This window comes from Cherax quadricarinatus, chromosome 96, assembly GCF_038502225.1.
Source record: "Cherax quadricarinatus isolate ZL_2023a chromosome 96, ASM3850222v1, whole genome shotgun sequence".
Taxonomy (NCBI): Eukaryota; Metazoa; Arthropoda; class Malacostraca; order Decapoda; family Parastacidae; genus Cherax; species Cherax quadricarinatus.
Window position 1 is genome coordinate 3,448,193 of NC_091387.1, and position 13,194 is coordinate 3,461,386.

General features: G+C 47.2%; 1 protein-coding gene across 2 annotated transcripts in view; it reads right to left on the bottom strand.

Annotated features, from left to right (window-relative positions):
• LOC128699126 (trypsin-1) overlaps positions 1 to 9,599 on the bottom strand; it is a 31,309-nt gene extending 21,710 nt beyond the window's left edge. For both annotated transcript variants that reach the window (XM_070105007.1, XM_070105008.1), the window contains exons 1-5: positions 9,168 to 9,599; positions 2,423 to 2,464; positions 1,710 to 1,745; positions 955 to 1,097; positions 705 to 796 (exon numbers count right to left, since the gene is read on the bottom strand). In XM_070105007.1, coding sequence (XP_069961108.1) covers positions 705 to 796; positions 955 to 1,097; positions 1,710 to 1,745; positions 2,423 to 2,464; positions 9,168 to 9,528 — 674 coding nt within the window. In that variant the 5' untranslated portion in view covers positions 9,529 to 9,599. The remainder of the gene's footprint in view (positions 1 to 704; positions 797 to 954; positions 1,098 to 1,709; positions 1,746 to 2,422; positions 2,465 to 9,167) is intronic.
• Between the last annotated feature and the right edge of the window lie 3,595 nt (positions 9,600 to 13,194).

Genomic DNA, 13,194 nt, shown 5'->3' on the forward strand with positions numbered 1-13,194 from the left:
TGCTACACTGTTCTATATGATAGTTACATTGTGGGAACACCAGCAGTGTTGCTACACTGTTCTATATGATAGTTACATTGTGGGAACACCAGCAGTGTTGCTACACTGTTCTATATGATAGTTACATTGTGGGAACACCAGCAGTGTTGCTACACTGTTCTATATGATAGTTACATTGTGGGAACACCAGCAGTGTTGCTACACTGTTCTATATGATAGTTACATTGTAGGAACACCAGCAGTGTTGCTACACTGTTCTATATGATAGTTACATTGTGGGAACACCAGCAGTGTTGCTACACTGTTCTATATGATAGTTACATTGTGGGAACACCAGCAGTGTTGCTACACTGTTCCATATGATAGTTACATTGTGGGAACACCAGCAGTGTTGCTACACTGTTCTATATGATAGTTACATTGTGGGAACACCAGCAGTGTTACTACACTGTTCCATATGATAGTTACATTGTGGGAACACCAGCAGTGTACTAATACAATATTCTGTGTGCTAGTTACATTGTGAAAACACCAGCAGTGTTGCTAATACAATATTCTGCTATACCTCAGGATATTCTGATCCACCGGGAGGCCTGGTCGTGGACCGGGCCGCGGAGGCGTTGACCCCCGGAATACCCTCCAGGTAGACCCTAACAATCTTTACTACACATGAGGTAAATAAAGATGTCTGTGTGTATACTCACTAAGTGTACTGTGGGTGCTGGATGAAGTGGGACACCCGGATATACTGTTCAGTACCTTCATCTACATCCATATCCAACTCTCCAGCCACCACCTGGATAAAGGGATCTCCATCAGAGGAATAATAATAATGATAATAATTATTATAATAATATTAATCATCATTCTTGTACATAAGAAAGGTGAATTACCAACAACAGTATCACCTGGAGGAGGGCAGGATTCTCACCTGGAGGAGTGCAGGGTTCTCACCTGGAGGAATGCAGGATTCTCACCGTCGAGGCAGTGAGCAGCTGTGAGGACCCAGTCAGGTGCAAGGAGAGTGCCGCCACACAGGTGGTAACTGGCGTCGTAGAAGTTACTTAACTGGACACTCACCAGCCATGGGAACTGTCCTGTACACACAGACAGTCGTAAGTTACTAAACTGGACACTGACCAATCATGGGAGCTGTCCTATACACACAGACAGTCGTAAGTTACTAAATTGGACACTGACCAATCATGGAAATTGTCCTGTACACACAGACAGTCGTAAGTTACTAAACTGGACACTGACCAATCATGGGAACTGTCCTATACACACACAAAAATAATCGACTTCACAAGGAAAAGAATAACGTCAGTATATATATATACAGAGAAATATCGCAGTCAGCAGGACTCGATACTGCTACTAAGGACGGTCAAGATTCCCCGGCAGCCACTCAAATGCCACATAAACTGGGCAGCCTGGTTCACAAGACATCTTTCCCATCCCGGATAGGAGTGGATAAGAGCGCTGCCTGGGAATCTTCACCTTCCCCAGCAGCAGGATCGAGTCCTGCTAACTGCGATATTTCTCTGTATACACCCGCTTGTCCCTGCGTGGTGCATTGATATATATATATATATATATATATATATATATATATATATATATATATATATATATATATATATATATATATATATATATATATATATATATATATATATATATATATAAACAGAGCAAATCATCTTTACCTGGCTGCGCTATATTGCTGTACGGCTTCTGGGTAACTGTAGAAAACGGAGAAGTGGTGGTTAATTTACGACTTAAAGGATCATATTACATATATAAGTATAGACACAGACACGTACAAACACGTACACGTGAGTATAACACACTTGCACAGAAGTTATGACTCAACCTTTGCAACCACAAATAGGTGAGTATACAGCCCGGTGTATCTTTCTTGACCTGGAACTGCATCTGAATTATTGTTGTATGTGTGTGTACTCACCTATTTGTGTTTGCAGGGGTCGATTCGTAGCTCCTGGCCCCGCCTCTTCGCTGGTCGTTACTAGGTCCACTCTCTCCCTGCTCCAAGAGCCTTATCGTGTGAGTGTGTACTCACCCATTTGTGGTTGCAGGGGTTGAGCTGCAGCTCCTGGCCATTACTTGTTCTTAAGTATTTAACAAACCTCTAACAATATATAGTCAATGACAATGGTCTCAAACAAGGTCTGATTATTATTATTATTATTATTATTATTATTATTATTATTATTATTATTATTATCACGGGGGAGCGCTGAACCCCTAGGAATTATACAGCGCCTGTATGGGGGAATGGAAGGCATTTAGGGTCAATTCAGGGAACTGCAGCACAGATCCCATTCCCTGGATCAAGAGCCCCTCAACAGCATCAAGGACCCTTGAGTAAGTACTGAGAACTAGCAGCAAGTGCACTTACCTGACAGTCCTTGTATAGCAGAAAGTACGTCTGCCACTTCAGCTGGATGAGTCGTGGATCAGACGTGGATCAGGAGTGGATCAGACGTGGATCAGGAGTGGATCAGACGTGGATCAGGAGTGGATCAGACGTGGATCAGGAGTGGATCAGACGTGGATCAGGAGTGGATCAGACGTGGATCAGGAGTGGATGAGTTGTGGATCAGAAGTGGATCAGGAATGGATCAGAAGTGGATGAGTCGTGGATCAGAAGTGGATCAGGAGTGGATCAGACGTGGATCAGGAGTGGATCAGACGTGGATCAGGAGTGGATCAGACGTGGATCAGGAGTGGATCAGACGTGGATCAGGAGTGGATGAGTCGTGGATCAGAAGTGGATCAAGAATGGATCAGAAGTGGATCAGGAGTGGATGAGTCGTGGATCAGAAGTGGATCAGGAATGGATCAGAAGTGGATCAGGAGTGGATGAGTCGTGGATCAGAAGTGGATCAGGAATGGATCAGAAGTGGATCAGGAGTGGATGAGTCGTGGATCAGAAGTGGATCAGGAATGGATCAGAAGTGGATCAGGAGTGGATGAGTCGTGGATCAGAAGTGGATCAGGAATGGATCAGAAGTGGATCAGGAGTGGATGAGTCGTGGATCAGAAGTGGATCAGGAATGGATCAGAAGTGGATCAGGAGTGGATGAGTCGAGGATCAGAAGTGGATCAGGAATGGATCAGAAGTGGATCAGGAGTGGATGAGTCGTGGATCAGAAGTGGATCAGGAATGGATCAGAAGTGGATCAGGAGTGGATGAGTCGTGGATCAGAAGTGGATCAGGAATGGATCAGAAGTGGATCAGGAGTGGATGAGTCGTGGATCAGGAATGGATCAGAAGTGGATCAGGAGTGGATGAGTCGTGGATCAGAAGTGGATCAGGAATGGATCAGAAGTGGATGAGTCGTGGATCAGAAGTGGATCAGGAATGGATCAGAAGTGGATCAGGAGTGGATGAGTCGTGGATCAGAAGTGGATCAGGAATGGATCAGAAGTGGATCAGGAGTGGATGAGTCGTGGATCAGGAATGGATCAGAAGTGGATGAGGAGTGGATGAGTCGTGGATCAGAAGTGGATCAGGAATGGATCAGAAGTGGATCAGGAGTGGATGAGTCGTGGATCAGAAGTGGATCAGGAATGGATCAGAAGTGGATCAGGAGTGGATGAGTCGTGGATCAGAAGTGGATCAGGAATGGATCAGAAGTGGATCAGGAGTGGATGAGTCGTGGATCAGAAGTGGATCAGGAATGGATCAGAAGTGGATCAGGAGTGGATGAGTCGTGGATCAGAAGTGGATCAGGAATGGATCAGAAGTGGATCAGGAGTGGATGAGTCGTGGATCAGAAGTGGATCAGGAATGGATCAGAAGTGGATCAGGAGTGGATGAGTCGTGGATCAGAAGTGGATCAGGAATGGATCAGAAGTGGATCAGGAGTGGATGAGTCGTGGATCAGAAGTGGATCAGGAATGGATCAGAAGTGGATCAGGAGTGGATGAGTCGTGGATCAGAAGTGGATCAGGAATGGATCAGAAGTGGATCAGGAGTGGATGAGTCGTGGATCAGAAGTGGATCAGGAATGGATCAGAAGTGGATCAGGAGTGGATGAGTCGTGGATCAGAAGTGGATCAGGAATGGATCAGAAGTGGATGAGTCGTGGATCAGAAGTGGATCAGGAATGGATCAGAAGTGGATCAGGAGTGGATGAGTCGTGGATCAGAAGTGGATCAGGAATGGATCAGAAGTGGATCAGGAGTGGATGAGTCGTGGATCAGAAGTGGATCAGGAATGGATCAGAAGTGGATCAGGAGTGGATGAGTCGTGGATCAGAAGTGGATCAGGAATGGATCAGAAGTGGATCAGGAGTGGATGAGTCGTGGATCAGAAGTGGATCAGGAATGGATCAGAAGTGGATAAGGAGTGGATGAGTCGTGGATCAGAAGTGGATCAGGAATGGATCAGAAGTGGATCAGGAGTGGATGAGTCGTGGATCAGAAGTGGATCAGGAATGGATCAGAAGTGGATCAGGAGTGGATGAGTCGTGGATCAGAAGTGGATCAGGAATGGATCAGGAGTGGATGAGTCGTGGATCAGAAGTGGATCAAGAATGGATCAGGAGTGGATGAGTCGTGGATCAGAAGTGGATCAGGAATGGATCAGAAGTGGATGAGTCGTGGATCAGAAGTGGATCAGGAATGGATCAGAAGTGGATCAGGAGTGGATGAGTCGTGGATCAGAAGTGGATCAGGAATGGATCAGAAGTGGATCAGGAGTGGATGAGTCGTGGATCAGGAATGGATCAGAAGTGGATGAGGAGTGGATGAGTCGTGGATCAGAAGTGGATCAGGAATGGATCAGAAGTGGATCAGGAGTGGATGAGGAGTGGATCAGAAGTGGATCAGGAATGGATCAGAAGTGGATCAGGAGTGGATGAGTCGTGGATCAGAAGTGGATCAGGAATGGATCAGAAGTGGATCAGGAGTGGATGAGTCGTGGATCAGAAGTGGATCAGGAATGGATCAGAAGTGGATCAGGAGTGGATGAGTCGTGGATCAGAAGTGGATCAGGAATGGATCAGAAGTGGATCAGGAGTGGATGAGTCGTGGATCAGAAGTGGATCAGGAATGGATCAGAAGTGGATCAGGAGTGGATGAGTCGTGGATCAGAAGTGGATCAGAAGTGGATCAGGAGTGGATGAGTCGTGGATCAGAAGTGGATCAGGAATGGATCAGAAGTGGATCAGGAGTGGATGAGTCGTGGATCAGAAGTGGATCAGGAATGGATCAGAAGTGGATCAGGAGTGGATGAGTCGTGGATCAGAAGTGGATCAGGAATGGATCAGAAGTGGATCAGGAGTGGATGAGTCGTGGATCAGAAGTGGATCAGGAATGGATCAGAAGTGGATGAGTCGTGGATCAGAAGTGGATCAGGAATGGATCAGAAGTGGATCAGGAGTGGATGAGTCGTGGATCAGAAGTGGATCAGGAATGGATCAGAAGTGGATCAGGAGTGGATGAGTCGTGGATCAGAAGTGGATCAGGAATGGATCAGAAGTGGATCAGGAGTGGATGAGTCGTGGATCAGAAGTGGATCAGGAATGGATCAGAAGTGGATCAGGAGTGGATGAGTCGTGGATCAGAAGTGGATCAGGAATGGATCAGAAGTGGATCAGGAGTGGATGAGTCGTGGATCAGAAGTGGATCAGGAATGGATCAGAAGTGGATCAGGAGTGGATGAGTCGTGGATCAGAAGTGGATCAGGAATGGATCAGAAGTGGATCAGGAGTGGATGAGTCGTGGATCAGAAGTGGATCAGGAATGGATCAGAAGTGGATCAGGAGTGGATGAGTCGTGGATCAGAAGTGGATCAGGAATGGATCAGAAGTGGATCAGGAGTGGATGAGTCGTGGATCAGAAGTGGATCAGGAATGGATCAGAAGTGGATCAGGAGTGGATGAGTCGTGGATCAGAAGTGGATCAGGAATGGATCAGGAGTGGATGAGTCGTGGATCAGAAGTGGATCAGGAATGGATCAGAAGTGGATGAGTCGTGGATCAGAAGTGGATCAGGAATGGATTAGAAGTGGATCAGGAGTGGATGAGTCGTGGATCAGAAGTGGATCAGGAATGGATCAGAAGTGGATCAGGAGTGGATGAGTCGTGGATCAGAAGTGGATCAGGAATGGATCAGAAGTGGATCAGGAGTGGATGAGTCGTGGATCAGAAGTGGATCAGGAGTGGATGAGTCGTGGATCAGAAGTGGATCAGGAGTGGATGAGTCGTGGATCAGAAGTGGATCAGGAATGGATCAGAAGTGGATCAGGAGTGGATGAGTCGTGGATCAGAAGTGGATCAGGAATGGATCAGAAGTGGATCAGGAGTGGATGAGTCGTGGATCAGAAGTGGATCAGGAATGGATCAGGAGTGGATGAGTCGTGGATCAGAAGTGGATCAGGAGTGGATGAGTCGTGGATCAGAAGTGGATCAGGAATGGATCAGAAGTGGATCAGGAGTGGATGAGTCGTGGATCAGAAGTGGATCAGGAATGGATCAGAAGTGGATCAGGAGTGGATGAGTCGTGGATCAGAAGTGGATCAGGAATGGATCAGAAGTGGATCAGGAGTGGATGAGTCGTGGATCAGAAGTGGATCAGGAATGGATCAGAAGTGGATCAGGAGTGGATGAGTCGTGGATCAGAAGTGGATCAGGAATGGATCAGGAGTGGATGAGTCGTGGATCAGAAGTGGATCAGGAATGGATCAGAAGTGGATGAGTCGTGGATCAGAAGTGGATCAGGAATGGATTAGAAGTGGATCAGGAGTGGATGAGTCGTGGATCAGAAGTGGATCAGGAATGGATCAGAAGTGGATCAGGAGTGGATGAGTCGTGGATCAGAAGTGGATCAGGAATGGATCAGAAGTGGATCAGGAGTGGATGAGTCGTGGATCAGAAGTGGATCAGGAGTGGATGAGTCGTGGATCAGAAGTGGATCAGGAGTGGATGAGTCGTGGATCAGAAGTGGATCAGGAATGGATCAGAAGTGGATCAGGAGTGGATGAGTCGTGGATCAGAAGTGGATCAGGAATGGATCAGAAGTGGATCAGGAGTGGATGAGTCGTGGATCAGAAGTGGATCAGGAATGGATCAGGAGTGGATGAGTCGTGGATCAGAAGTGGATCAGGAATGGATCAGAAGTGGATCAGGAGTGGATCAGAAGTGGATCAGGAATGGATTGGAAGTGGATCAGGAGTGGATGAGTCGTGGATCAGAAGTGGATCAGGAATGGATCAGAAGTGGATCAGGAGTGGATGAGTCGTGGATCAGAAGTGGATCAGGAATGGATCAGAAGTGGATCAGGAGTGGATGAGTCGTGGATCAGAAGTGGATCAGGAATGGATCAGAAGTGGATCAGGAGTGGATGAGTCGTGGATCAGAAGTGGATCATGAATGGATCAGAAGTGGATCAGGAGTGGATGAGTCGTGGATCAGAAGTGGATCAGGAATGGATCAGAAGTGGATCAGGAGTGGATGAGTCGTGGATCAGAAGTGGATCAGGAATGGATCAGGAGTGGATGAGTCGTGGATCAGAAGTGGATCAGGAATGGATCAGAAGTGGATGAGTCGTGGATCAGAAGTGGATCAGGAATGGATTAGAAGTGGATCAGGAGTGGATGAGTCGTGGATCAGAAGTGGATCAGGAATGGATCAGAAGTGGATCAGGAGTGGATGAGTCGTGGATCAGAAGTGGATCAGGAATGGATCAGAAGTGGATCAGGAGTGGATGAGTCGTGGATCAGAAGTGGATCAGGAATGGATCAGAAGTGGATCAGGAGTGGATGAGTCGTGGATCAGAAGTGGATCAGGAATGGATCAGAAGTGGATCAGGAGTGGATGAGTCGTGGATCAGAAGTGGATCAGGAATGGATCAGAAGTGGATCAGGAGTGGATGAGTCGTGGATCAGAAGTGGATCAGGAATGGATCAGGAGTGGATGAGTCGTGGATCAGAAGTGGATCAGGAATGGATCAGAAGTGGATGAGTCGTGGATCAGAAGTGGATCAGGAATGGATTAGAAGTGGATCAGGAGTGGATGAGTCGTGGATCAGAAGTGGATCAGGAATGGATCAGAAGTGGATCAGGAGTGGATGAGTCGTGGATCAGAAGTGGATCAGGAATGGATCAGAAGTGGATCAGAAGTGGATGAGTCGTGGATCAGAAGTGGATCAGGAATGGATCAGAAGTGGATCAGGAGTGGATGAGTCGTGGATCAGAAGTGGATCAGGAATGGATCAGAAGTGGATCAGGAATGGATCAGAAGTGGATCAGGAATGGATCAGAAGTGGATCAGGAATGGATCAGAAGTGGATCAGGAATGGATCAGAAGTGGATCAGGAATGGATCAGAAGTGGATCAGGAGTGGATGAGAGTAGAAAAACAAAGATTAATCAAAGAACAGATTAAACAAGATTTTACATTTTATGTAAGCAGTAAATGCGTAAGTCATCTATAAACTTGTAAACCAGTAAAGTGTAAATAAATTTACAAATTTACTAATGCAGGTTCACCAAGCTACGCTTTGTACCTTTCCTGTTCTCGGGTGATGAATGGGACACCTGTGCAGCAGGTGTTTGAGGTAATGTCCCTCAGCCTGGAATCAATGTCTTCAGTCCATCACCCCTCAAGGAAGGCTCCTTGACGCTGGTGAGGGGCTCTTGATCTAGGGAATTGGATCTGTGCTCCAGTTCCCTGAATTAAGCCTGAATGCCTTCCATCCCCCCATAGGCACTGTATAATCCTACGGGTTTAGTGCTTCCCCCTTGATTATAATAATAATAATAATTCAGTCCATCAGTCATAATGGACTGAAGATATTGATTCCAGACTGAGGGACTGATTACCTCAAACTCCTCTTTTTGAACTGTTCTTCTTTGTATTGGACTGATGATGCCACTGGCTGGCGAAACGTTTCCTCAATAAAGATTCCCAAATATTGCATAACTGTTTTATTCTTCAACTTGTCAGTTGTATAAATCGTTTATCACATATGTTCTCGCATTACTGAGGTAGAGGGGGCTGGGGTTTAAAGATTCTGGGATTACCTTTCATGGATCGCGCAGAGACTGAAACAAATCTAATCTTTAATTAAAGTAACTCTTTGGAAAAAAAAATGTCAGAATCTCAACATTTCTTATTAAAAATCTTTGATACTTACGTAGCGATGGGGGTGACCTGACGAGGCGTTGAGAGCTGTTGGATAAGAAATGACAAGGTCCCAGGAGATATAACACCACCTGGCTTAGCTGGGCGATAGCCAGCTGGTTGGCTGTTATTGCCATCTGGAGATCTTCCTTGTTGGGGAACTTGTCAGAGAACCCCTGAGTATGTTTGTCAAGTTCATTGTGTGTGGGCCACACTCTGTTGTTGTTGGCGTTGTGTCGAAGCTGATCTGTAGGCTCCACAGACGCCCGTGGAAACCTGAGTGACACCAGCAGGCTGGGGATGAGGAACTGGTCCTTCAGGAGGTGATGACTGAGGAAGTGCTGCTGCAGGAGCAGAGGGTGAAGAAGGGCCATAGTTGTGGTGGAAGTAGTGAGAGTGAACGTGTGCTGTAGTGCTGAATGAGAGGACTGCTAGTACACAAGCACGGGAGTGACCCCCAGCTAACTGATATGTCATGATGAAATACTCCACTACCAGGGCTTTCCCCTGGTTGATAAGACACATTTGCAATAGTTGGGTAACATTATTCCGAAACGTTTCACCTACACAGGTTTCTTCAGTCGCGTACAGTGGAGGCAATAGAAGCAGTAGAGATGTAGAGACGACATAATCAGTCCATCACCCTTGAGGACGTAATTTTGAGGTGGTCAGTCCTTCAGCCTGGAGAAGAGTTCTGCTTCATATTCTGGAATCATGTGAAGCCGAAGCAACAGTATGGTGACTTACATAGTGTCGAAGATGATGATCGGATAATCTTGACGGCAGGAGAGACGGGGCCCACCAGCAGAAGTAAGAAACGTAATCAGAGAGAGGGCAGCTCCTTCTCAAATTCATCCCTTCTCACTTGTAAATAGTAGTCAGCAAGAAAAGTTATCGAAGATGTTCTCTGTACCAGGATACCGTTGTAGCCAGCTGGCCCAGTGGCTAGAGCTTCGGTCTGGAGTTCTGTGACTCTGATTGCGGGTTCTAACCCCGCCCATGGTACGGTTTATACCCTTGTGTTGCATCCCCCTGGTGGTGAAATACCCAATCTGGGGAATCCCTCATCACTCGTGATAAATACAAAAGAAATGAAAAAAAATTGTTGACTAAGCCATAAATTTTATAAGCTTAACGAGAAATGCAAATTATGGATAAGGTAACATAAGAACTGGGTGTGTGTTGGTCTCTGTGTGATCCAAGGAAGGTATCCCTGTATCCCATAACTCCAGCTGTCTACCCCAGCGATCCCTACATGGCCTTGCAAGACCCTATGTCTAGCTTTTATACAGTGTAATATGGACTAGGCTTCCTCTTCATGGTACTCTGCCTTGACAAAAAACTGAAAGATTGACTACAAATCACCCAGAACAAAATGGTAAGATTAATCCTGGACCTGGATCCAGGAGAGCATGTAGGCCAGGATGGTAAGATTAATCCTGGACCTGGATCCAGGAGAGCATGTAGGCCAGGATGGTAAGATTAATCCTGGACCTGGATCCAGGAGAGCATGTAGGCCAGGATGGTAAGATTCATCCTGGACCTGGATCCAGGAGAGCATGTAGGCCAGGATGGTAAGATTCATTCTAGACATGGATCCAGGAGAGCATGTAGGCCAGGATGGTAAGATTCATTCTGGACCTGGATCCAGGAGAGCATGTAGGCCAGGATGATAAGATTCATCCAGGACCTGGATCCAGGAGAGCGTGTAGGCCAGGATGGTAAGATTCATCCTGGACCTGGATCCAGGAGAGCATGTAGGCCAGGATGGTAAGATTTATCCTGGACCTGGATCCAGGAGAACATGTAGGTCAGTATGGTAAGATTAATCCTGGACCTGGATCCAGGAGAGCATGTAGGCCAGGATGGTAAGATTAATCCTGGACCTGGATCCAGGAGAGCATGTAGGTCAGTATGGTAAGATTAATCCTGGACCTGGATCCAGGAGAGCATGTAGGCCAGGATGATAAGATTCATCCTGGACCTGGATCCAGGAGAGCATGTAGGTCAGTATGGTAAGATTAATCCTGGACCTGGATCCAGGAGAGCATGTAGGTCAGTATGGTAAGATTAATCCTGGACCTGGATCCAGGAGAGCATGTAGGTCAGTATGGTAAGATTAATCCTGGACCTGGATCCAGGAGAGCATGTAGGTCAGTATGGTAAGATTAATCCTGGACCTGGATCCAGGAGAACATGTAGGTCAGTATGGTAAGATTAATCCTGGACCTGGATCCAGGAGAGCATGTAGGCCAGGATGGTAAGATTAATCCTGGACCTGGATCCAGGAGAGCATGTAGGTCAGTATGGTAAGATTAATCCTGGACCTGGATCCAGGAGAGCATGTAGGCCAGGATGATAAGATTCATCATGGACCTGGATCCAGGTGAGCATGTAGGTCAGTATGGTAAGATTAATCCTGGACCTGGATCCAGGAGAGCATGTAGGTCAGTATGGTAAGATTAATCCTGGACCTGGATCCAGGAGAGCATGTAGGCCAGGATGGTAAGATTCATCCTGGACCTGGATCCAGGAGAGCATGTAGGTCAGTATGGTAAGATTAATCCTGGACCTGGATCCAGGAGAGCATGTAGGCCAGGATGGTAAGATTCATCCTGGACCTGGATCCAGGAGAGCATGTAGGCCAGGATGGTAAGATTCATCCTGGACCTGGATCCAGGAGAGCATGTAGGCCAGGATGGTAAGATTCATCCTGGACCTGGATCCAGGAGAGCATGTAGGTCAGTATGGTAAGATTCATCCTGGACCTGGATCCAGGAGAGCATGTAGGCCAGGATGATAAGATTCATCCTGGACCTGGATCCAGGAGAGCATGTACGCCAGGATGGTAAGATTCATTCTGGACCTGGATCCAGGAGAACATGTAGACCAGGATGGTAAGATTCATCCTGGACCTGGATCCAGGAGAGCGTGTAGGCCAGGATGGTAAGATTCATCCTGGACCTGGATCCAGGAGAGCATGTAGGTCAGTATGGTAAGATTCATCCTGGACCTGGATCCAGGAGAGCGTGTAGGCCAGGATGGTAAGATTCATCCTGGACCTGGATCCAGGAGAGCATGTAGGTCAGTATGGTAAGATTAATCCTGGACCTGGATCCAGGAGAGCATGTAGGCCAGGATGGTAAGATTCATTCTGGACCTGGATCCAGGAGAACATGTAGGCCAGGATGGTAAGATTCATCCTGGACCTGGATCCAGGAGAGCATGTAGGCCAGGATGGTAAGATTCATTCTGGACCTGGATCCAGGAGAACATGTAGACCAGGATGATAAGATTCATCCTGGACCTGGATCCAGGAGAGCGTGTAGGCCAGGATGGTAAGATTCATCCTGGACCTGGATCCAGGAGAGCATGTAGGCCAGAATGGTAAGATTCATTCTGGACCTGGATCCAGGAGAACATGTAGGCCAGGATGGTAAGATTCATCCTGGACCTGGATCCAGGAGAGCATGTAGGCCAGGATGGTAAGATTCATCCTGGACCTGGATCCATGAGAACATGTAGGCCAGGATGGTAAGATTCATCCTGGACCTGGATCCAGGAGACCATGTAGGTCAGGATGGTAAGATTCATCCTGGACCTGGATCCAGGAGAGCATGTAGGCCAGGATGGTAAGATTTATCCTGGACCTGGATCCAGGAGAGCATGTAGGTCAGGATGGTAAGATTCATCCTGGACCTGAATCCATGAGAACATGTAGGCCAGGATGGTAAGATTCATCCTGGACCTGGATCCAGGAGACCATGTAGGCCAGGATGGTAAGATTCATCCTGGACCTGGATCCAGGAGAGCATGTAGGCCAGGATGGTAAGATTTATCCTGGACCTGGATCCAGGAGACCATGTAGGTCAGGATGGTAAGATTCATCCTGGACCTGGATCCAGGAGACCATGTAGGTCAGGATGGTAAGATTCATCCTGGACCTGGATCCAGAAGAACATGTAGGCCAGGATGGTAAGATTCATCGTGGACCTGGATCCAGAAGAACATGTAGGCCAGGATGGTAAGATTCATCGTGG